The 26,010-nt window shown below is 45.7% G+C and overlaps 1 protein-coding gene across 1 annotated transcript in view; it reads left to right on the top strand.

The window, feature by feature from the left end:
• The window catches only part of NSMCE4A (NSE4 homolog A, SMC5-SMC6 complex component), a 213,338-nt gene extending 196,589 nt beyond the window's left edge, over nt 1-16,749 (top strand). Inside the window, exons 10-11 of the mRNA XM_069611968.1 lie at nt 10,133-10,216; nt 16,549-16,749. Coding sequence (XP_069468069.1) covers nt 10,133-10,198 — 66 coding nt within the window. The 3' untranslated portion in view covers nt 10,199-10,216; nt 16,549-16,749. The remainder of the gene's footprint in view (nt 1-10,132; nt 10,217-16,548) is intronic.
• Nucleotides 16,750-26,010: the final 9,261 nt, after the last annotated feature.

Genomic DNA, 26,010 nt, shown 5'->3' with positions numbered 1-26,010 from the left:
AGATCCTCCCGATGGCGCTGTAACGACACGCTCTTAAGGGATCCAGTTTTCAAGGACTTCCTGAGAAAGGAAATGACAGCATATTTTGAAAAAAATTATAATGGGGAAATGGACATGGTGATGGTGTGGGAAGCCGCGGAAGCCACATTCCGAGGCCTCTTGACAGCCGAGGGCTCTAGACGCAAACGGGAAAGATGTCTTCTCGAGAATAGGATCTGTGAAGAATTGAGGACCCGAAGGGCCAAACTCAATTCAGAAGGTGAGGGCTGAAACGCCCTCTTGGTAGAGATGCAAGCGAAAAGACAGGCACTCCACACGATTCTTATAGGGGAGGTGGTTAAGAAACTGAGGTACACGCGACAAAGATATTATGAACGGGGAGACAGGGTGGGGGACACTCTTGGCATGTAGGGCACGGGGGTGCAGAGCAGAGGGGGTTGAGGTCCATTAGAGGTAATGGGGGCAATGAATGTAAGAAGAAAGACCAAAATCGCAGAGTGCTTTGTGGACTTCTACAGGGAACTATACACCAAAACAGCGGAGGAGTCGTCGGAAAAGATCCAGGCATACCTGGCCGACAACCCCCTACCCCGGCTGACCGAACCAGAGCTTGAGAGCCTTGAAGGGGAAATAACGGAGGATGTGAACTGCACAATCAAATGGTTGAAGGCAGGCAAGGCCCCAGGGGGAGACGGGTACACGGCGGACTTTTACAAACAACGCAAACTCATCTTAACGAAGCCAACCAATTATTTAATCAAATCAGAAACCGAGACTCAATCCTGCCGACTTTCCTCCAGGCCTTAATTTCTGTGATACCCAAACCTGGTAAAGACCAGACGGATTGCGCCTCATATAGGCCTAGCTCCCTCCTGAACCTAGATGCAAAGATCTTTACCAGGATCCTGGTGACAAGACTCGAGGGGTGCCTCCCCCGCCTGGTCTACCCGGACCATGTGGAGGATATACTAAATAGGCCAGGCTCGGACAACATGCGAAAGGCCCTCCACGTATTAAACTCAAGAGCTATCTGTGAGGAAGGGGTTCTCCTGTTGTCCCTTGATGCGGAAAAGGCCTTCGACAGGGTCAGTTGGGCCTTCATGGGGGAGGTTTTCTCGTCTCTGGGTATGGGGTCGAGATGGCTGGGGTGGATGTCGGCACTGTACTTGGCTCCCACAGCCAAGGTGGTGGTTAATGGGACAGAGTCAGGGTTGCTTTCCCTGGAGGAGAGGTACACGCCAGGGGTGTCCCCTCTCCCCTTTAATATACACACTGGTCATGGAGCCATGGGCAGTCTCCGTCCGGAAGGATGAAGCAATTGGTGGGGTGCAGATAGGTGACTTGCATTGTAAGTTAAGCCTGTTCGCTGACGACGCACTGCTTTATCTCACAAAACCATCCCAATCGGTCCCCCGTTTGCTCCAGGGCCTAACAAGTTATGGAGTTCTCCGAATTCAAGGTAAACCTTGGGAAATCAGTAGCCTTCATGGGAGGTAACCTATCGGATGCAGTGGAGGAATAGGTGGGGGCTCCCCTTTCGGCTGCAGAGGGAGGGATTCCGGTACCTGGGTGTCCAAGTGACGCGCAACCCCGACGATCTCTTTTCTGAGAACCTTCCCCCGCTATGGGTAGAGGTCAAAAAGGACATAGAGGCGGGCAAGTTCAGGACTCTCATGGATGGCGTGCTTAAACCTAATAAAAATGGTGATTCTCCCCAAATTTCTATTCCTCTTTCAGATGCTCCCTGTGCAGGTACCCAAGACATTCTTAACGGAACTTAAACGGGTCCTCATGCATTTCCTTTGGGCGGGGAAAAAACACAGGATCGCCTATGGGGTGCTCATTAGGCCCAAAGATGACAGTGGAGTGGGGTTCCCTGACTTCGAGATGTATTATAAGGCCTCCCAGCTTAGGGTGTTGGTAGATCACTTCACTCCGGGAACGGACAAACCATGGGTAGCGTTAGACAACAAAGTTCTCGTCACAGTTGAGGAATGGCTATGGGTCCCCAGATCACGCATCCCTAGAAGGGTCCTGCACCATCCAGTACTGGTGGTCCTGTGGTCGGTGTGGAGGGGGGGGGGTTACCATAAATGCTTCACAACTTGGCCATCACCGCTGAACTGCATCTGGCCCCCGCCATTCATAAATAAGATAGCCGAACCAGTAGCATTTCAAAAATGGTTTGAGGCTGGCCTTTGTAGGGCGAGCCAGCTTTGGGTGGAGGGTTCCTTTTTGCCCCTGAAAGATTTGGAGGAGGCCCTGGGGTTGGGCAGCCTTTCACCATTCCGCTAGCTCCAACTCAAAGGTACTCACCGAACCCTCATGGGGTGACACTCTAAGGAGGGACTTGACAGACTTTGAGAGAATGCTCATCTCAACCCGAGGCACCAAGTGGGTGATTTCCTGTCTCTATACATTTCTACTATTCTCAGCTCTAGAGGACCCCCCCCCCCTGTCAGCACAGACTCAGTGGGAAAGGGACCTAGGGGACCCAATCGACGACAAACGGTGGTCCAAGATGTGCATGCGAGCCAGCCGCTCCACGGCCTCGCTCCAGTATCAACACCAGACCCTAAAGGTTCTACATAGGTGGCACTATCCCCTGCAGAGGATTGCCAGAATGAGGGTGGGATATGACCCCCACTGTTGGAAGTTCTGGAAGATGAAGGGGGACTATATACATATGTGGTGGTGTTGCCCAGTGGTCCAAACTTACTGGGAGGAAGTTCTGCCCTGGATAAAAGGGGTCGATGGAGTGGAGAAAGCCCTCTGCCCCTGGCTACTCCTCTTTGGCGTTGAAATGGGTGATAATCGAGGGAAGGCATGGGGACACATACTACAGATCATGTTGGTGGCAGCTAGGTGTTGCCTAGCCAGAAGTGGAAGAGCCCACTCGTGCCAGGAGAAAAAGAATGGGTCACTAAGGTCCGGGCCATCTATGATATGGAGTACTTACCACAATCGACAAATCCAAAAAGAACATCGAGGAACTGTGGCTACCCTTCTTTGAAAGGTACGAACCCTTGGGCTGAACTGACAGTGCTGCAATATGGGCACCACCTAAATACAAATAAATAAACCCAGTGGGAACAATATTAACCACAATTGATACAGTATACACCACAGATTTCACAGGATTAATGAACTTGAGCCCAAGACTTCAAAGCACTGATATGTGATTGGACACTTTACGAACTGTTTCCCCGAGAGCACGCCAACGAAGCGGCCATTTGAACTCGATCCACGGCTGGGGGAGGGGGGAGGTAAGGGAAGAGGGGGTTTATGTTATAATTGTATGAGGAAGAATAAAATAGCTTTGTAATGTTTTATGTTATAACCCAAAAACCAATAAACTTTGATTTAAAAGAAAAAAACAGTTCCACCTTAAAGCAGAGGCGGCTATTGGATTAAAAATCCATTAATTTAGCCCAAAACTAGAATTTATTGAGAGGGGAGCATAGGGGATAGTCAGATTTTAAAAAATGTTGAACAGTTGGGGCAATTGACCTGTTCTGTGGGGTCAAATGTTTAGCTTGGACTTCAACCCATTATCTGATGCCCTTTCTAGATTACCTAAAGTTGTTAGCGTATCAAGTCCTCGCCCCCACAACCACCTTGTCACTTCTGTCTCCATAAATTGTTAGTCTCTTGTCTAGTGTTACCTGTAACTCCTTTTATATATAAATTCTGAGACCAACAGCAAGCCATTGTTCCTAATATGGCCATATATGGTGAGGGCTTCTGCCTTTCTTGGAGATGAAGAGGTCTAATTTCCCAGGCCCCTAACCGGAGAGAACACCTCTGTGTTGTTGTATGTGGCGGCCCGACTGGTCAGAGGCCCAACAGAGTGTGTGGATGGTTGCAACCATGTTTTGGTGTTCCGCAGCCCAGCTTTGCTGTAGGCATAGGTAAGTTGCCAGACCTCCCGACTCCATTTTAAGGCTGCCAGCATTTTGTTGATGATGGCCTCTTTGTGAGGCACAGATGTGTGGTGACTTTGCACTGGGCCTTGGAAATTGCCGTTTGGGACATCCAAATGATATTTAGTTTAAGATCCACCATACTCCCCTGATTAGCACATCAGACAAACGCTGGAAGGAGTTCACTTTGGAAGGATGAGAAGTGGCAAGCCACACTCTGCAAGAGCTCCAAGCAGGGACTTTGCTGGTTCTAGGAGTGTTTCCAGATGGTTTTCTTTAGAATAGTTTTTTTTTTTTGTTTTTTTTTTTTTTTTGCTGAATGCAACTTTGCCAACGTTTATTTCTTTTCCCCGACTGTACCCCCATTTTATTTTTTTACCTCCAAAAAGCACAGGAAATCCAAACTCCCTTGTCCCCACCCCCCTCTATATAGCTTTCTTACCATCTATAGTTTGGAGGTAAAGAAAAATGGTTAGTAAAATCAGCAAAGTTTCATTCGGCAAAAGTGTGGAATACCACTAAGCTGCTTGGATTGGTTGAGACCTCGAGAAAGCTGTTCCCAAAACTGATTCACTTACCAGAGGCTTAGTAGTAACTGTCTATCTTTGTTCATCTGTGCTTTGGGATCAACCACCTTCAACTCTCTGAAGCTTCTCCAAGCAGAGAGTGTGGGGCAGATCCATCTCCTCGGCTGGGGCCTCCCTCTGGAACAGCCTCCCTGCCTCTCTCAAACTTGAGCAGAACCACCTCCGGTTCCGGGAGCAACTGAAGACCTCCCTTTTTGCTTCCGCTTTCTCCCTTCCTCTCCTCTGCTGATGCACCTGACTGCTCAGTGCACTGGTCACCCTCTGGTCCAGGCTCCTGCATGCCCAGTTGCCCTTGCAGTGCCTCTGGGCTCCCCAGCACTTAAGGGTCTGTAACTGCAACCCTACAGTCCCTTCTCTCTGCACTTATGAGCCACCCGCGGCTGCACTTGTGAGTTAACTGAACTTCCCCCTGGCACTTCTCCCTTTCCCTCTTCCTCGCACTTGCGCGATCCAAATGACACAAGGCTTGGTATAATTATTTTGTCGTCCCCTTGTTTCCCCCTCCTTGTCTTGTCGCTCCTAGGAACACTTGTGTACAGGCGCGTTATAAATGCCACATCAGAAGAGCATGGAACATGCTGGCCACTTACAGAAAAATCATCATTGAAGATCGTGCTCCACAGTTTGACGTCCTTAATCCTTAATGATGTAAGAGGTGGAAGCAAAGACACGATCATATGGCAATGGGCAAACACATGTGAAAAACTCCTTAGATTGGATTACTGATCTCCTCACTCTAAAGAACTGTCCAAACTTAGTGAAAAAGAATATGTGGCTACAGGACATGTTAAATACAGTGGAGACAAGATTCCATCATAGGCTGATGAAAAACGCAGCCCCAGAATCAAAGGCTCTGAACACTTTGCCAGGTTATCTGGAGAAATCCCCAAACCTGAAACATAGAGCCACAAACATGAAATTTCATCTTAATTTGTTTGAGACAAAAGAAAGAATAAGTTTGAAGACCAGAGAAGTTGGACCTAATCTCAAATGTATGTTCTGCAATACTGAAGAGGAATCCTTAAAACAGCTGACCGTATACTGTTCAGCATTGAAGCAGTTAAGAACAAGGCATTTAGGCGGCCATATAAAAGAACGACAGCATTATGTGGGGAAGATTGGTGGATGGTATTTGCCAAACCAACCAAAAAATTGTCTTATTCATTAACAGCCTTCCTAGATCAAATGGACTGCCTGCTAACAAAAGATGTTGTAAAGGAAAAAAGGAAGTAAAATAATAGAAAAAAAGTGTGAGGAGACCGGATATAATTTAGCGTCAAGTGATCTAATGTAACAGTGCATTTTCTGTTGTCGTTTTAAAAAAGAAATTGTAAAACTATTTAAAAAATGCCTCATATCCTATATCACAAAATTGTGAACGGTCTTGTTTTGGAACATGAAAGTGCAATAGGGAGTGACTGACCTCATATTTCGCTGACCTAATGACTGTTACTTCAACTCTCTTTGTACTGAACTTCTTTAGGTTCAGCTTTAAATAACGATGCTTAGTTTCCATAGGATGTCACATTTGGGGTGGGTTTATTATGCTTTGAATGCAAATTGACGTATAAAGGTACAGCAAACAATAAATGAACACAGCTCTTCAGGCTGCTTGTCAACTTTCATGCTGTTTGGTGACATGCAACTCAAACATCTGTGGTGTTTCAGTGCAGAATGTGAACAAAGTATTCATTACTTTTTTCTATATTGTCAAATTAATTTGGATCTCCTTTTTGATATTGAGTAATTTTCAAGAGGTTGTGCAAGTCCTTTGATTCTCAGTTTATCAATCTTTAGTATTTGGCAAAAGCCATTTTCATCTGTTTTATTACGTGGGGATGGGGGAGCAGTCTGCATTGCTGCAGGCAGCAAGATATATTATTATTTTTTTAACTGGCTTGCCATGTTTTACTGATATTTTAGGCAAAGCCAATATGATTAACGTAATGTGGAGTACTGGTCTGCATTAGTGCAGCTGGCATGGTTGTTTTCGTACAGTGGCATGGCTCTTTTAACTCGTTTTATGGCAAAGCCAATTTGCGTGTTCCTACCTGGGCATACTGCTTAACATTGGTACAGTCAGTATTGACATGTCCCAAAACCAACATGCGTTCCTATGTGGCCATACTTGCTTACATTGGTGCAGTCAGTCTGGACATGTTTCCTTATACTTGCAGTGTCTTATGGTATTAGCATTTTGGGATGGTAAAACATCAGTATGTTATTGTGTGAAAATACTTTCGTATACTTTGTTGAAGCCAGCATGGATGTGTATGGGTACTGCCAGCATAACAATGTTTTTTTACATTGGCATAAACTGGCATATTTTGTGGCCAAACGTGGCATGGAAATGATTTGGAAAATGCTCCTATGCATTGTTCGCCTTTATTTGTTTTTTGTTCATGCCTTTCCCTACAAAGACGATTGTTAAGTGTGGCTACATCCACAATTTTTCATGTGAGGTGTGCTGTAAAATGCACACTTTTAAACCAATTATTTTAAGAAGTATTGGGAGGTGAAGATGGTGGATTTGGCCACCCCACCCCAGAATTGCTCTAGGTTGGTTCAGTCACTCCTGCATATTTCATGGATAATGTTTACATCCCACCAATCAAAACATTCCACAACGGACGCTGCTGCTAGGCCTCCTTGGGGTACAGGCGATTTTGTACCTCTTCCTCCTCCACAGCTGCGTATATATGTATGACTGCTCAGAATATCCTTTCTAATATTCATCCTGCTGGCCCCTTTGCTTGGGGATTTTTTTAAACCCAGAACTGGTATTTTGCTGCATCCATACCCAAAATGTCAATATTTGATTACATATTCCTTGATATACATAACAGCTTCTGGTTTAGACCATATTTTAATTCAGTGTTGGGACTGGTGAAAGGCCTAGACTGTCTGTTATTGGGCTCACCCTACCTCCAGATGTAAAGACCTAGACCAAGTTCCCACTGGAAAAAAGACCCTTTACGAAGGGTATTTCCAACCACTAACAGCCTGTCCATAGGGCCTACAGCACTACCTTAGTGCTGGGTCTAGCCCCACTTGATGTAAACCTCTAGTGACTAAGGGCCTGTGCTGGGCAATTTCCTCCAGACGTAGAATTTAATAGCAGTACTCCTCCTGTTGCCCGTCTGAACGTGCACCTAAGCTTTTCCACCCGATGGAACCCACTTCATCTTCTTGTCAAAGGGTACACCACTAATGGCTGAACTGAGAAACCACCTGCAACTAATTAGATTAATCGTGCACTACATTCTCAGGCATTTTATGATTTTCTTTCATTGATGAGTTTCTTCCATCTGCACTAAGTCCTTTAAGAGTTCCACATAGATTCTCCTGCTCTCCAGCAGATCTCTGTTCTTCGACATTCTCACGTGAAAAGCTTAGAATGCATCCATGCGCCTGTCCTATCTTCTTTCTCGTGTTGCCCTGGTGGTAAATTCTTCTGGTGTGTAATTTGATGAGTCTCTTTCCACTACCTGATATTCTGCATATTTAGGTTGTGTGACATTAACCATGTTGAGGAGCCTGTTGCTTGAAAAAAAATGGGTTTGTTTACTCCAAGCTTTGATTGGTTAAACAGTGTTATCCATCTGATCTCTGTGATTTTCTTAGAAGGTTGGCTTTTGCACCACCCAGAATGGTTACCATAGTCGTCCTGTACTTGACGTATGCGGACTATGTTCTGTTACTTCCAACAGAAACTAGATGCCTTATGGGGATATTCATTGCTTAATGAACTTTGTATAAATGAGAATAGGCCCACCACTATGAGGTTCATAAGCATGCCTAAAAAAGTAAAAAAAAAAAAAAATGGGCTATAGCTGGCAGATGGGGGGGAAAATGCATTTAATACCCACCCAAACAGTCACATGCTTGGGTTTCAATATGGATGCTGTGGATAATGTGAAACCAGTCACATCTCCTATCCTAGCAAAAGCAAATCGGGCTGCTACTCAAATCAGAAAAATAAAATCCTCTTTCTGTAGATATTCGATCTCTCCTTTGATAACCTCCTATAATATGGAAGTTAGTCCTAAGTGTGTTATACGGAACAGAGATTGCAGTGCATCTGAGGGCTTTAGCTTAGGAAAAGATTGAATCTTGCATCTGGAAACGTGCCCTGTGCCTCCCTGATTGTGTCCCAATGCCAGAATTACGATTTGAGTTAGGATTAGTATCATTGGGCTGCAAATTGGTGGAGGATTTTGGGCTTGCATCGAAAAATGTTTATCGCAGTGATGGGTAACACTGTATGAAGGTCTGGCTTCCATTATGAAGTCTGCTACCATAGAGTCGATGGCCAGGTATAAAAGAAGAGTTCACCTGGCCTTAAGCAGAATTGAGATGACCATAGAAGACTTCGTTGAGCATCCAAATTAGGTCAAAATAAATCCCATTTAGGGACGATTGGCTAAAAACCATCTCCAGAACGATGGACTATATAGGTCATATAAGAGCTTGTCACCTACTCCCTCCAAATAAAAAAAAGAATATTCCCAAATGATTATTGGTCATCCCAATTTCTGAACTACAGATTGAGTCTATTGCACACAACCAAGATTCGTCAAATCCGATCAAAAGAGGTTGGTGGGTCGACGGGTTGTGATTTGTGCAAGGATTCAAATATGGTACAGACCAGCAAACGCATTCTTATGGATTGTCTGGCTTTAAAAGAACAGTGGACATTCTTTCTGGGCATATTCATATATACTTTGGCTGTGTTGGATGCTGAGAGCTTTTAACACTTCAATATCAAGTGGGAAAGAAACAGTTGTCACCAGAGCAGTAATTAAAATGCTGCAAGAGGCGGGCATAGTAAAACTAAGGTGGTAACTTGAAGTACTCCATGATGTTCCGAGGTCAATGGCAGGGGACATTCTCTTCCTTCAGGTCTGAGAAATGTAATTGCTTTCTCTTTCAGTATATGCATTTGATTGCAGTATTTTTGTATGTATTGTTTTTTGTTACTTGGATATGTTCTTTTTTTTAATAAGGAATTAAATTGTAAAGTTTTGTGATTTTTAGGAATAGTTATGTAGTTTTTCTTCATTTTATTGTGTAAGGTTGGGTAAGAACAGCCGATAACACCTTTTTTTTAAACGTGGTACCCAAGAATCTCCTTGTCCATACTTGAATGTGTTGCAGAAACTGAATTCTGAATCTGCGACCTGCTTTTTATTTTTAGTCTGGCTGTCCATCTTAAACCTCTCTTCTCCTAATTTCCATTAATGGAGACTGACCCTGACCAACTCCCCCTCCCCCACCCCACCCCCCCCCCTCCTTTTCGCTCCCCGAGATGGAAATCAAACTGCAGGTCCTATATCTGACATCGGCCGTTGTTTCCACAGATTGGCATTCCTGCACCAGGTACATCTTATCCTTCCTAGTTGGACTTTGGAAATTCTAGTCGCCTACTTTCCCAACCAGGATTTATTTTAGGCAGTCAGAATTGTGCTGCATGGTGACATAGTGCACTGGATACTTGCCCTTTAACCTGTTGCCAGTTCCTTTTGAATGACACATCGAAGGCTTTCTGCCAGTACATAGATGCAGAAAGCTGCTGTTGATGATCGTGTCTTTTTTAATGTTGCCTTTTTTTCTCCCCGGCAGGAAATTATTGATACATTTGAAATAACAGAGCCCATGATTCCTCCGGTGTCTTTTCCTTTGGAGTGACGCAGCGTGTGCACTTGTGTAAGTGGCTCTGTTATTGATGTTAATCCTTGTCTTTGTGTATGTTTTTGTGTGTCCTAAGTATTGCTCTTACTTAGCCACCTTGACTCTGGCTACCCACCTGTGAAGAGTGTGCCACAAATCTCTTGCCCACTAAAGACCACCTGCTTTTGCATCGTTGGCAAATTAGATTTCATACAAAAGGGATGACCCGTGAGGGAATTTCGGGTGATGAAAGATTAGCAAATGGCTGGTGGTTCTGCAGCACCGAATGTTCTTAAATTAGTTTGCCTATTCTGCTGTGTTTTGAATGACCAGAGACCTTTTAAAAAGAGCCCAAGAATGGTTTTGACGTTGACGCCATCATATCTGTGTTCGTGCCATAGTACTTTGAGAACCTTATCCTATGGATCCCATATGTGAATGCATATAAGGAGCCAAGCTTCAGAGCCAGTGGTACAGATGAGGGTTTCGTCCAAAATGGTGTGGGGGGGGGGGAGGGGAGTGCTGAATGCGTGATTTTGGCAGAATTTCGGCCGTTTGAAAAATCCAAATGGCCGAAAAGTTTGACCAGATCACGCATTTGGTGCTGGGGGCTGCAGGGGTGTCCCACGCACCCTTGCTCACTCTTTTGTGAGCAGGAGTTGTGGTGGACACCACCGCAGCTGTCCCTTGAAGAAATAAGGAATGGACCCTGCGTCGCCAGTTCCCTTTCACTTCCCTGATCGGGAACAGGTGTCACAGGGACACACAGCAAGTCGGAATGCAAGGTAAGTAGGGGGGGGCGGGGGTGCTGACCAAGTCAGTAATGTTCAGGGGAGAAAAGACAAGATTATTTTAAAAAAATAATCGAGGGAGAAAAGACAGAACATTTCTAATTGGGTCTTTCAACCCCAATGAGTGCCTAATTTTTATGTAGTGTCTCGTCTGTGGCTGTTGGGTCGCAGGTAATATCAAAGTTGGGGTGGTGGGATCTTTATGAAGCCTGGCCCACTTGAGGAACTGCCTGATTCTTATGAACATATGCAAAGATCTCTGTTAAACACATTATGCTGAAGAGGTCTACGGCTGCAACGTTTGCTTGTTGAATGTGTTACTGAGTTTCCACATATGGACTTTTTTACGAATAAGTGTTGCTACTTGTTGGGGAGATTTATCATAATTGTACCTATTAGGGAGAATTCTCAGAAATGTGTTCCTTCGACCTTAGAGACCCCTAGCTCTTTTGCTGGACTTTAGGACTTTTTATCTCTCATAATTTTAATGTGATTTAATTCCTGTTTCTTTTGACTTTAGTGTCTGACAAACTCCATGGGCATCATCTTTACATTGGCGCACAGCACCTTCAGTCTTTCAGATTTCCCAAAGGTTTAAATACCTTCTCTGTGATAAACTACTGTTTCCCAGAGCAGTAAAGTGAAATTGACTTTAGTTACATTTCTAAGTTTCTAGACCCAGCCCACCCTATCTTACAATAGGGTGCTGGAGGGGTTACCTAGTATCCCCTTTGTCTAGTTTGTCATGCAACATTTCTGTTACCCTTCCTACAATGAATGGCTGGTGGCAGTGGTTTACTTTTTACTGCCCTTGTGTGTTTCTACCCTGGGCTGCGTTAGCAGCCACAGTAGGGCACCCATGGGTGCCCGTTTCGTCAAAATGGCCCCAGTCTTCTTTTTCCCCATTTCTTATCAGGAAGGTCCTTCTTGAGACTTACTCTGCACGCTAAACCAGGTCTGGTCTCTGTTTGTTTTGTCCTTGGTGGGATTCACGAGTGAAGCCCGCCTCTGGCACCAGTATGTCTGGCAGGGGCAGAAAGTGAGGTGGGTGCCCGAAACTCACTGTGCTTCATCCCCTTTGTTTACAGGAATGCACCCAAAGATGATCGGCCGGCTGGCTGTCCATCAAGGACAGCCACCCTGCTGTGCGATTGACAGCTAGGCTGGAATAAATGGAAGAAACCTGCATAAAAGATGAGGCTTTTTGGCTTGGAAGGCAGAGTCGACCACTGGACGAAGGAATCCGAAGAAGAAGAAGTTAGAAGAGACGCCTGCTGCAACTCCTGGTCCGTTGGTTTGCCCGGTGAAGCCTTGCTGCTGTGCTGAAGCTCTGGATTTGCCTAGACTTAGAGAAGCCTTGCAAGGACGATTTACCCCTTTGAGTTGGTGGGACCAATCAACTCCAAAGTAAGCCTGTCTGGACATCCTCTCGTAGCTGGTTGCATTTCCACTGCAGTTGCTGCTGGAACCGAAGAGCCTGGTAGAGGAACACCAGATTGTGTTCATTGCTTTTAAGTCATACCCGAGCGCTAGGACGATCTTCCAGACTTCCCTGATGCAGGACTGACCAAGCCTGAGCCACGTCAACAGAGTACTGGACCCCAGAAGCAAGGAAAGTCTGGAGTGTTATCCGAGAACCGTGTTGTTGCTATTTGCTGTCAGACTTGAGGAGCTGAAACACTGAAGAACTGCTGAATTGAAGTTTGCTCATTGCTGCCGCTGACCATCCCATTGCAGAGCAGGAGTCCCCAGACGTCCTCCCTCTTGTCCCCATGACTGAGGCCCAGGAACAGGATCTGCAGAGCTGCACAGGAACAGAAGCCAGCTGGAACCATTTCTTATAACCACAGGTACTGTAAAGTCTAAGAACTTCTTGTTGTGTAGCCTTACTTACTCTCAGCTGAGACCGGTCTTGGTTACCTTGCAGAGTTGCTAAAGCTTTTCCCTTGACAAGCCTCCCAGCTTGTGGCCCTTCGAGTGTTCAATTTTTCTACAAATATTTCTACAAACATTGCAAGACCTTTTTACCTACCTGCAAAGATCTTCTACTCCCCCTTGACATTGTGCAAATTAACATTGGCTGTCCTGGCTCCATGAGAGACTCCTATTTACCTCTGACTGTGTGCTTTGCCCCCCCCACGCCCCCCCTCCAGGAAAGGGTTAATTTACTCTGCTTTGGAAGGTTCTTAAAAGTACTCTCCTGTTTCTGAACTATTTGTTAACCTTTGTTTTGTTTCTCTATTCTTTTTCACCTAACTCAGTATTGCTCTGAATGTACCAGTGATAAATCAATGTCCACAGTGTCCTAGCTATTTAAGTCACCCAAGGGTGTAGGAAGTGTCTGTGTGCCATCCCCAATGGGTATCATTTGATTTAGAGAAACTGAGTGTGTTTTGAAGTATATTTAAGTGTTGCATAGTTTTGCTCCCTTCTGAAGAAGGCTTATATAACTGACTGTGAAATAAACTAATAATTGTTTTATCAAGAAACCTTGAGTGTTACGGTATTGTGAAACTGTGTCGCAACATCACTGCTCACATTGACACCTCTTGAGATGAGCCTGGCTGCTCGACCACACTACCAACCTGTGTAGTTCAGACTTATACCAAAGGTTGGGTCCCTATTGCCAGGAGGTCAAGGTTATTGTAGTGCACCCAAAGTGTACTGCATGCAATCGTGGCTAACGGTGCTTCATCCCCTCTCCTAGTGAGACTCCCAGCACTTTTTGCTGGACTTCTGGACCTTTTTCATTCAACCCTGAATGAGTTGAGCTTTTTTCCACTCATTCATTCTTATGGGCTCTGTCTTTTGGAACTGTTTTCTTTGTATTCTACCTGTACTATGGAGTCTTTCTGCTCCATAGCTCTTAACGGCATCTTTTTTTTTTTTTACTACTGCAGCACACAGCTTCTTACGGGCAGTGTTGCTGGGGACCCTTCGCGTCCTCCTTTAAGATTTTGTTTCTATATCCTCAAGTAACTAAAGTTCTTAAGGATCCCAAAACCCTATATTCTGAGAGATTGGCACACACCACCTTCAGTGGAGTGCCGAAGGGGTACTTGGTGTCACCCTTCTCTCTGCTCCTGTGACTTTAGTCACATAGACAATCACCTAGTTATGGCTCGTGGCAGTGAATGTGTTCTACCGACTATTGTGCACCAGAAGTAACTGAAGGCGTTGACCAGAGACTCCGAGGCTCCTGCGGACCCCTTGCAAGACTGTGAAGTGACCACTGCTGTCCTGACCCTGTTTTCTATGCGACTGAGGAGCTCCGAAGATGACGACTCCTTCCCTTTGGCTGGTGGGTACAAACTGTCCCAAGAAGAACTTTGAAACGAGCCACCTCCTAAGGTCCTAGGAGCTTCCAGAGCTGCAGAACCCCAATACCAGGAGACCCGCTGCCCATTTCGAGCGCATCGTCATGGAAAGGCTGAATCTGTCCAAATCTTTGCTGAAACCGTAAGGACACTTCAGAGATCCGATCCACCCCTCTCAGGCCCCCTCACCAGAGTATGGGACTGCAGGAAGCAAAGAAGATTGACTGGGCAATCCGTGTCCTTTGATGGTGCTGCTGAAAAGGAGCCAAAACCGCGGAGTGAACCCAGAAGTTGCTGAAAGTCGTGCTATAGGTCCTCCCTGAAGACTGCTGCCGAGACACCCCGTCCATTGTCCTGCCTTCTGTCACCAGACCAAGGAATCCAGAGGTTGGGGCCAGAGCTGCCACATCGCAGAGGAGCCAACACAAACACCTTTTTTAAAACCGAAGGTACTGTGTGGAAAAAGGTATTGCTTACCTGATTCCAAGAAGTTACTCCAGAGAGTTGGGAGTGCACGTAGAGGTGTCCAGGGCAACCCCCCGAGCCCCCACCCCCCCTCTTACCTCAGACCCAAGTTTCTGTTTGTGTTCCCTTCTCAAGTCTGTTTTTAGGTCTCCACTCATTATTCGCAGTTTGTCAAGACTGCAAGCCCTCTCCGAACTGCCTTCAGCTAGGGTTCCGTTTTTTGCACTTAAGACTTGCCAGGCGAAGAAACAGTCTCTAGAACCTTGAACTAAGCTCATGTTGCACTAACCACTTATTTTCCTCCCTTTAAATGACTCTCCTATATGTGTTTGCAGAGTAAATGCATTACTGGATGACCTGTTGAGAACCGCATTATTGCGCAATTACCGATAATCCCATAACCTTGTCTTTTCCCTTTCTAATGTTGCTACAAATGTAACTGCGAACAAACACAAAAGTGAAAGTGCCCTTTGAAGTGTATTATCTATTGTTCCTAAGTGTTCTATCCTAAACATCTGAAGTATTTAAATTGATTCTGGTGTAAATATAATAAATATATATCTTTTATATAAATATGTAAGTGCTTCTTTGTTGTGCCTGCCTAGCAAAGATTCAGAGTACTTACCTACAGCTCACATCTTCCTCCTAAGATAAGCCTGACTGCTCGTCCACACTACCAAAGTCCTGAGCTAGTACAGACTGATGGTAAGAGTTGGGGGAATCTACAAACCACTGGTATTGCTTACTGAAGTCTTACTGCCAGTAGGACTTTAGGAAAACTCCTCTAACACTACTAAATACATATGTTATGATCCACGCTGAAATGCTTCCTTTGGTGGTTTTGGAACTTTGCTACAGTCTACATAGCAATGTAGATTCCTTTTTACCACAGCTTCCAGTGATGTGATTGGATGTTCTGCTGTGGCGGGGGTGCTGGGAATAAAACGATCGATGTTGAAATGTAAATCCACTTTAGTCAAAAAATCATGATTTTGTCAATGGTCCATTTTGCATTTAGGGGAAACGTTAAATGACTTGACTCTTACAGCATGCAGTCAATTAACCCTTTGAACAGAAGTAATGCTTTCTATGAACATTGAAGCAAGGAAGTAGTCTGGTGTACATATGGAAGAGCCATAGGTCTCTGTTAAGCAACTGTATAGGTGCATGAGCAGGGACATGTTCACTACAGATTCCTTTTATGAACAAGCCTTGGCAATGCTATCATTTTGGCTTTTGTAAAAAGTGTGTGTGTGTGTGTTTTATGAAGGAGAGGCGGAGCTAAGATGGGGGGGGGGGGGAACAATGTACATTGTGGTAGCAAAGGCAGGAGAAGAGGGGTGTTGCAACTCTGAGCCGATAGGTGGATGCACTGCAGAAGGACAGCGTCAGTAAAATAGAAAAGTGTTTATTTTGTGGAAGACCACCGAGCTGGCATCAGTGACATGTCAGGAATTGCCTGGCTCAGCCTTTCTTTCAACAATCATCCCAGGGCATTAAAAGAGAAGTTACCAGAAAGCTTCTCTCTGCATGGCCCATTTTTCCAATGGATTGGGCCCAGATCATTTGACTTGGTGTCTTTAAACTTGGAGGCAGGCAAAACGTAATCCTAGATCACATAGCCCATCCGGGTGAGAGGGCGGTCTGGGGAAGGGTCAGAGTACCAGGCGTTCTAAGGGCATAGGTTTTAAGAGCTGTGCAAGAGCAGAATCTACTAGCAGTGCGTTCTCCCATGCACTTATTTCTCCTCTCGTGGCCTTCATGAATTCATAATTTTTCTCTGCTTCATTTTTAGGTGTAAGAAGAAACTGGACTGTTTTATCAGAGATTTTCTTCAACCACCCAGGACGTTTTTTATGTATATGTGAAAACACGTTTCCTTTGAAAAAGTTCATGTTTATTTTTTTAGGTCAATATTATGCTATACTTTGTTTTTAAAGTGTGTACGTCTTGTATAAATTGTTATTTTTTTAATATAAAGTTGTACAAACTCCAATTGCCTATTAATATAAAACCAGCTTCTTTACTTAGGATTACTTTTTTTTTTAAAACTGGTCATGGCACTTTGTGATTTTGTGCAATAGGTAACGCATTCCTTTGTCTGTACCTTTCAAGTTCCACTTCAACTCAGAGCCAGAAACCTGGGAAAGAAGACTTTCCATGTTTCCCATCTACTTCACTTGGGCCGCCCTCATACCTGCTGACTTTTGAGTTTTTCGGAGTGAAGTTAACTCATTTTGTTTTGGGAGGTATTCAGTCATTAAGGCTTGCAGCACAGGGGTGCACTGCTCCCCCCACTCTCCCTGTTTAAGTCTTTTCTGGGTCTACTACCTCCTTTAAGTAGACTTTTGCTGAGACCTTGTTTTCCAAGGGCCCAGACGCCCTGGTGGCAGTGTAATCTTTATTAGCTTTGTGATTGCTCGCCTGTGCATCTTTATTTCTTTGTTTTAACCACAAGGCAGTACATTGTTTACTACAGTGCTAAAATTGGCTGTCAAGGTTTTTTTTACGTGTTTGTACTTCACATTTTGGCTTGCTTCCTTTTTGTGGGTTTGGCCAGAGCCCGGAAGGTAACCTCGTTGTGTTAAAGTAACTATTTTGGATGTGGTACACATTCTAAACCTTTTTTGAGGAAATTGTTATTATCAAGATATGGCTCTCGGTGAGTAGACTGCTACCCAGAAGGTTTAATGGTGCCTGACCCCTGATGGGTGGCCTTTTACCCCGCCACCTAATCCCCTCCCTCGGAACACTCCCAAGTTTTTCTGATACTAGGAGAGAATCAGAGGCCATTTTTTAGTTGGTCACTTATAGCTAAGGAAATGATGTAGGACGACTGCCGCTGGTACCCCTGTTGCCGAGCCATGCACTCGAAGGTGAAGCTCTTTTCTTCACCCAACAGCATAGACTGGTAACGGTGCCTCCCACCTTTTGAAATTGAATCGAACCATTTCGGCATCAAAGAAGCTGTCATCCCGGAGCTCTGAGGAGTCTTGAGCCTGTATCTGGAGCACATCATCCAAAGTGGGGATGTCTCGTGTTTCTGGGATCTCGTACAGGCCGGTTCTGAGTCATGCAGTGCATCCTACCAGTGGTCCCCCTGACAACGGAGATGGTTAACTCTCGTCTCTACCACCCACCCACCCGCCCCCCTGAATCTCGAACTCCAGTTCTCTACTGCTTCCTAGTACGGCCTGCAGCATGAAGCCAAGCCCCATTGCTTGCTATAGGAGAAGTGTGAGTAACTTTACAAGCTCCCCCTGAGTGGGGAAAACTGGTTACTCACCTTAACCGTTGGCGGACTCTGTTCTTAGGATAAGATGTTGATTCTTTTATTGAATGCTGGTGTTGCCTCATAACATTATATATCCTAAGATATTTTGTCTAACATCCTTCACCCTCACTGCAGCATATTTGTAACAGTGTTGCTATTGCACCTATGTGAATTCTAAAATGTTATGTCTTCCATTTTGGGCACCAGTGATTATACATGTGTATGTATTGTTTGACTTACCTGTCAGTATCTTTCACACAAGACACATGTTTTTCTAAATTAATATAGTATTTTTGTACTTACCTGTGTGAGCAATCTAGTGCTTCAAAATATCAGTAGGATTTCGCAGGGACTCTGCCTTGCTGTGCCTAGAAGCATACAGAGTGTGTATGCATTCTTCCAAGCCCTCTTGTAATGACCTCTATGTCCCAGTTTAAGCAGCTGATGTCTTTTGCATGCCACTGCACTGGCTCAAGTATTAAACCATAGTCCTGAGTTAGGGCATGGTTGGGCAGTGGGCTGAATTTCAACTGGAAGAGCTGAAGTGCTTATTTTGCCCACCCGTCGCCCTCTAGTTCATTATTTTGCTGTTCTAAGACAATCCACAGGGATTGCAATGGATAGGGATGCTGGGATGATAGGTTTACCATGCTTGCCCCGGGGCATCCTTTCTCCTATACTGGTCTTCTGCAAAGACCTGTTGAGCCTCACCCCTCAAACCTGCTCGGCGCAGACTTAAGTGGAATTATAATTTATGGCATTCAAATGGAACCAGCAGACGACTCTGATGTAGCAGGCTTCTAGCTTTGCAGCCTCACACCGCCTCATTTTCTTCTTCGCACCCAGACCTATCAAATGATGCTGTTTCACTGGAAGCACTGCATTCCAAGGTCCAGGCTTTTTTTTTTAACAGCCAAGGCACTTTGGGAGCTCTGGTTTTACTTCACATTTATCGAACTCCTTGTGCTTGCGTTTTGTGAAGTGGTTCATGTCTCCTTGGATCCATTTCGTGCAGATGGTGTTAAGGAAGAAGTTCAGAGACACGTTCCTTAGCTGCTGTGAATGACCAACTGATATATTATTTTATTGGGAATGTGGACTGGTGGATTGTCGATTTCGTGTGTCCCGGTTACAAAAGCGATGAGTCTGTTCCTCTGCTTTCAAATAATAAGCTTGAAGTGATTGCCATGTTTTTTTTCGGGGGGGCGAGGGGGTCTGGTCCAGTCCCAGGGGTGGCCGGGGTTCCCAGTTCTCCAACCCCCCTGGCTACAAACACATTTTCACCAGCTGTATGGTGGCCACTGTTGGCTGCCAGGTGGTCTGAGGCATATGTAACGCCTGGTCCTGGAAGGTAATGGCCCCATAAGGATGTACTGACAGCTTAACCTGTGTGTGCTCTTGGACAGTAAGCGCATTGGTGTAGAATCTGAGGGCAGAGCGGCCTGCCTAGGCTAGAGGCCCAATGAGGGCACTGTGGCTTAGTGGGAAATGCTGTCCTCCGCGGCAATCCAAGGTAGGTGTTGATCACTGGCAGCTGGGAAATAAGCTGCCTCAGAACTGATCTACTGGTCTGCAACCCCTGCTTCATTGGCCACAATCCGTGTGTTAGACGATGCTGATACATTGGACAACCCCGCTTCCTGAAAGAGGAGGAGGAGGAGGAGGAGGAGGAGGAGGAGGAGGAGGAGGAGGAGGAGGAGGAGGAGGAGGAGGAGGAGGAGGAGGAGGAGGAGGAGGAGGAGGAGGAGGAGGAGGAGGAGGAGGAGGAGGAGGAGGAGGAGGAGGAGGAGGAGGAGGAGGAGGAGGAGGAGGAGGAGGAGGAGGAGGAGGAGGAGGAGGAGGAGGAGGAGGAGGAGGAGGAGGAGGAGGAGGAGGAGGAGGAGGAGGAGGAGGAGGAGGAGGGGTGGTGGGATGGAGGGATGGAGGCATGGAGGCCTAACACTGCCTCATGTTGAGGTGTGATCTGCTGCTGAGGTGGGATATAGAAGAGTTTAAAAGTAAAAGTTAAGAATAGAGTTGGTGCCTTTATTTGGGAAATCTGGGTTCTGGATGTGGGGACCAATATTAAGGGGCTGTTAAAAGAAAGTTGAGGTCAGGGGAGCTGGTGTATAGTACTATAAAATGGAGATCGGAAGTGTGCATAATTCCAACGCATGCTATGAGAAGAGGGAATGGTTCTGTCCCATCTTGCCAGCCATGGAATCAGGTGTTACTTTTACAGGAGACCCACCTTGGCATAATGGCTATGCTAGATTTGGCTGGGAATTGGGCACCAATATGTACTTTGACCACTTTAACTCGGGGGGGGGGGGGGGGCATGGAGGGGGGAGGAGGTGAGTGAAGTGATCAGCTGGTTATCAAGATGATGTATAAGTCTCTTAAATTCTTAAAAGAGAAGGTTGTTACAAGGGTATGCGACGGGTGGGGCTGTTGGTTAAGGGTGTACTTTAGAGGGAGACGGCGATAATAGTGAGGATATATGGTCCCAGTGTTGACGCATGATTTTTCTTTTAAAGGAATCTTTTAGAATGCTAAGACTCCTCGTATTGCCCACTGAGTACAGCCTGATTTCAGACACGCAGACAGATGGGTGTTCGGTAGGTTGGTGGTCCCTCCTGAGGGCAGCGATCATATTGACTGATTTATATGGCATTCTATGATGTGGTGGTTGTGAATAGGGCAGCACCAAGGGAACGAGCAATGTATCTGCTCGTTGTCATTTCACCATTCATCCAGATGCAATGACAGAATATTGAGTGTACGACAGCTGGGGGAGTGCTTGGTTCAGACCTCCATGATTCTCTCCTGCTCAATATCCGAGCAGCTCCTGTGCCAATTAGGTAGGAGTTCAGGCTGCCCTTGTGCTGGAGATGCAAACTAGGTTCTGTGGCAATGTGATGTTTGAATCCACATTCACAAGGGAAAATGAGGGATGCTTGGTCACTAATTGGAATAATGTAGTCAAAATGGCTCCAGCTTGGGGGCGCATTTTAATGCTATGTTGGGGGGAGGGGAAGTGCTTGGCTCCTTCTACCTTTTATGCCTTTCACCACTCTAACCTTCAATTTAGTCTTGCTGTTAAGTTTCCACTCCTATTGCCTCTATCTCTAAATGTAAGTTTACACCAGATTGCCCATCCAGCTGAATTCTACTCTTTTCTGTCTTGCTACTCTTAATGTCGTCCCTACAGTAAAGGCCTTCACTGATTTCAACCTCACCATTCTCATTTCAAATGCCACTCTCCTTCTTGTACATACCTTCACTTCTCTCTACCAACTCGTGGATCACCCCTCAAATCCTCCTCCACCAGGAAGACATGCAGTATCACCTCTGAAGGTAGCATGCGTATTGTCACCCCTTTCCTACACTAAGGCCCTGGACTGCATCACGCAGACTTCAACACTAATATTACTCAATGTATCAGCAGCCGTTGACACAGTCAACCACGACACTCTTCAAATGACTAGAATACCTAAGGATCAGCAACAAAGCTCTCCTTTGGTTAAAATCATTCCTGACCAAAAGAACATGGCTAGCGCCATTCAAATCAACACCTCGGAAAATAACCTCTTAAAGAAAACCTAGTGGCATATACTTCGATTTTAGAACACTTGAAAAATCTTAATATTTTAAATAAATGGCAATCCGGTTTTAGGCAAGGACATGACACAGAAACATTGATGTTGCACTTAAAATCTAGATTGCTGCAAGAAATGGGCAAGGGACAAGCAGCACTTCTTATGCTGCTGGACCCGTCAGCAGCGTTTGATCTGGTGGACCATTCATTACTAATCACCGGGATCAAAGCAGTTGCCATCTTCTCTGATAAAGCTGCCACATGGATTAAGGTCTTTCTTAGATATAGCATTTGTAGTGCGGGTGCAGAGGCTGTGCTGGCACTGCTGCGGTTTGGATTTTGCTTAGTTTAGTGAGCAGGAGTGTTGCATACCTGAGAGAAGCATTGTTGAGTAAACCCATTGTAAAAACGCTTAGATCCAACAATTCCAATCAGCTGAAGGTGCCTAGGTGTACACGTACACATGTTCATTGGGGCTTTTTTTTTTGTTGCAGCGACACCGAAAGCTTGGACCACAATTCCCCTGGATTTGAGAATTGAAATCCACAGAATTGTTCAGGAAGAAGCTGAAGGCTCGGTTATTTAGCTAGTGTCCTTTACTCGTACGTTTGCCTCCTTTGACTGTTTGCTTTGGATCGTTCAGGGGGGATGGGAGGGAGATGGTTATGAGGGGTTCCCCTTGAGGTGGGGGGGGGGTCCCTGTTATGTATGTTTGGCAACCTTAAACCGCCAGGCCCCCAGGTGTGCAATATAAATATATTAAAGGAAATATTAAATAAAGAGGACGGCCAAATCAATGACAGTGAAGAGGAAAATCCAACACTAACCGGCTTATCTCAAAGAACTAAACCAGTGGATGAGCACCAACAGCCTTAAACTCCACCCGTCCACAACTGAAATCATGATTGCACCCAATGACCTGGTGAGCAACCAGCACATTCCATGGCCCACTGAGCGGGGAAACTTGCCAGAACCATCAAAGGTGGTCAAAATTCTTGGCATTCTAATGGCCAACGAGCTTACGCTAAAACCACAAGTCAATGCGATAGTTCCAACTGCACACAATCAAGAAGATACTTCCCTTCTCCTTCACACACAGAACACTCGATGTCATCTCTCTTAAACTATGCCAACAGCATCTACCTCTGGATGCCATAATACCAGTTGAGGAAGCTACAACAAATACAGAACGCAGCTGCAAGGCTACCCCTTAAACTCTCCAGAAGAGAACTCATCACCCCAGTGCTGAGAATGCTGCATTGGCTGCCAGTCAAAAAACAAATCTTCAAAATAATCTGCTAACGCACGCAGGCAATCCATGACCAGGGAGCGAATTTCATACTGGAGAAAATCACCATCTACAAACCAGCACAAACACTAAGATCCAGCAACATCCGCCTCAAACAGAAACCATACCCAAAACTGGAAATTTGGAGGATCCACATTCTCCTGCATAGCGGTGAAACTCTGGAACTCACTCCCAAAGGAAATACAGTGGATCCCCTCCATTTCAGGAAGCTGCTAAAAACATGGTTCTTTAACACTCCAAGCTGAAGAAAACGCCTGTGTGACAAAATCCATCCACCACAAAACAAGAGTAATCCACGAAAATGGACCACCCAAAAACCAACAAAGAACCCAACAAAAACTAGACAAAGTGAAAGGGCTAAACTAATCGCAAAAACCAAACTACCCAACCAACCCTAAAACATAATCTGACAAAGCCACACCTTGTGGTATGGAGGGGCTACATCAGGAACAGGGATGTGAAGTTAAGCGTGCAGTCTGGCAAGCCACGGCTCAGGGTACATTGGAGGGGGCGAGGGAGGGGGGTGGGTATATCAGATATACAGACACGTAAATGGCAAATCAAGTAGGTTGCAGATAAGATACAAATTCAGCATTCGTGTGCAGGTTAGGTCAGGTAGGATGCAAACGTGTTAGGATACATAGGCCATGCTAGAAAGTGTGGTGGATCGGGTAGGTTATAAGTAGGAGGGATTACAAGTTAGGCCTGTTCGGGAATCAAGATAAAACTACAGGCCCATATTGCGAAAGTGTAATATTGGAAAGAAGTTTCAAGTCGGAAGTATGGGCACTTATAATAACTTCTTGTTGGGATCTGACTAAACACAGTAGGTGGGTGGAATGGCAGCAACAGGGAGGATTATGCAGGGAAGTGGGCAAACTGGTAAAGCCTTGCCCCGCATGGCGGGGGGCTACGTCAGCCATTCTGGGTAAGTTCAGAATGGTTCAATAGGTAACGGTGGCCAGTGGTGAAATGCTGACATTGCGATCAAATCGCAGACTGAAATGATACAACTGGGGTGTTGTGCCAGCCCAGGGTGGGTGTACAATGTAGGCGATGAGCGTAGGAAACGTGCAATTGTAGGTGTAGGCAAGAATATGGTAATGTATGTACATACCTTTAGAGTCTGGGTACCTGCTAGGATGCTTGCTAGGCACAAACAGGTGCTGTCCTTGGGAGTGGGATGCCAGCTCTGCCTTCTGACTGTGTAAGCCTGCTGGAGGAAGTCCTGCAGGCAGCCAATCCCTGTCTGGAGTCAAGGGGAGGTTGGCGGCGACTCGGGTTTCATGGTAGTAATGTTGGCGGTGGCTATCTTTACTCAGGCTTCTGACCCGTTCTACTTCTCAGAAAGGACCCTTGAAAGGCCTTCCCTCGGTGCACAGTGCAGCCACCTAGTAAATAAAGGGGCAGCTTGTTGTTTATCCAGCCAGCTTGACTACAGCACAGACGGGTGCTGTCCTTGCCTGTGGTCCTAACCAACATGATACAAAACCTGACAATAGACCAAGAAACTACAGACACATCCCTCCACAGCACATGACACACATGTCTATTTTTTTCACTTGGTAAGAGTAAGAGCTTTCCCCCCATTCTTGCCTGTGTTTTGCCATGTGTATTTATACTGTTTTTGTGATTGTGGGCTCTGGAGTACACCACTTTAAGAGCCCCACTCTTTGTGTGTTGCACAGCACCCTCAGTGCAGTGACACAGGGTTGTCTTTTAGACTTCCCACCGATTCCATTTTCTGGGGCTGACTACTGTCACCCAGAAAAGGTAAAGTTGCCATTAACTTTACATAGTCACTTTTTAACCACAGGTCCAGTACACCCCATCTTATATGAAGTGTTGGAAATGGTTAATTCATAGCCCTTTGTATCTGTGTATCCTGGAGCGTTGTTTCGCTCCCTTAACATTAAGACTTGGCTGGTGGCAGTGGTAACTACCCTAATTTTCCTACCGCGATTATATTACGTAACGTGGTAATGTTTTAGGCTATTTTAGTAGCCTTGAACTTTAAACCCGCTTGCCCAAATACTTTTTATTTTGGCTCCGGTTTGGTTTAATTTTGTTAACATCCTTCTTGGGTCTTTCTTTGCGCGGCAAACCAGGTTTGCCTCCTTTGTTCGCTGATCTTTGGCGGACTTCTGACCAGAAGCCCTCCTTTGGCGTCTGGGTGTGTAGGTGGGCTGAATGTGAGGGAGGGGGTAGTCACCCCCTGCAGATGGTTTCCTTGGAAACCCAAGTCACACTTTGTCTATTGGCTGAGGTGTTTGTCTGGGCCGGACAACCCCCCTGCTGTGTGATTGACAGCTAGGCTGTGTGAATGGGGGATTTTGGCATAAAAGGCAGGACTCTTGGGCTAGAAGGCAGAGTCGCCACTAGAACTTCAAGGAACCAAAGAGAAGCGGAGAAGAAGACAGCTGCTGCAACCCCAAGTCCTGGTGAAGCCCTTCTGCAGTCCTGAGCTACCTACCATTCAACGACAAGAGAAGATCCAGTCCGGAGTCTTCTTCCCTTCAGCCTGGTGGGGTCAACCAGCTCACCTTTTCTTCAGTCAGATAATCCTCTCCTGGGTCGAAATCACTGCTGTGCTGTAGTGGTCCGGATAGCCATCATCAGAAGATCCCTCTCCTGATTTAAAGGAGCGCACCTTTTATACATTGTTGCCTTGTTCGCTGTTGCTGGCCGCATCCCTGGGTAGTGCAGATCGCTCCAGACGTCGTCCTTCTTGTCCCCACGACTGAAGCCACAGGAACCGTGAGCCTGCAGGAACTACCAGGAACAACTGCCGTGGCACTAACTTTCTTCAACAGAGTAAGGTACTGTGCACATTTGGTTGTTCTCTCCGTCTGACCAGACGGCATCAGAGTGATCCCTTTTCCTCCACGAAGGCTTGTCCTTTCTTCCTTCCCTCTTATAACTTTTCCTTCCATCTGACAATATCTAAGTACTCTTGGCATCTCAAATCTCGAACTGTTAAACGTATGATCCTTGGCAACAGAGCATCTGCTTCATAGACACTGGTGCAGGCCTATTGACTTTTATCTGTATCTTTGAATGAGTCCTCTGATGCTTTGACAAAGGTTTTGCCTGTGAT

The sequence above is a fragment of the Ambystoma mexicanum genome, chromosome 8 (genome assembly GCF_040938575.1).
Source record: "Ambystoma mexicanum isolate Mex_15411 chromosome 8, UKY_AmexF1_1, whole genome shotgun sequence".
In the NCBI taxonomy this organism is placed as follows: domain Eukaryota; kingdom Metazoa; phylum Chordata; class Amphibia; order Caudata; family Ambystomatidae; genus Ambystoma; species Ambystoma mexicanum.
The sequence above is the reverse complement of the archived record's forward strand: the minus strand, read 5'-3'. Positions and strand labels throughout refer to the sequence as shown.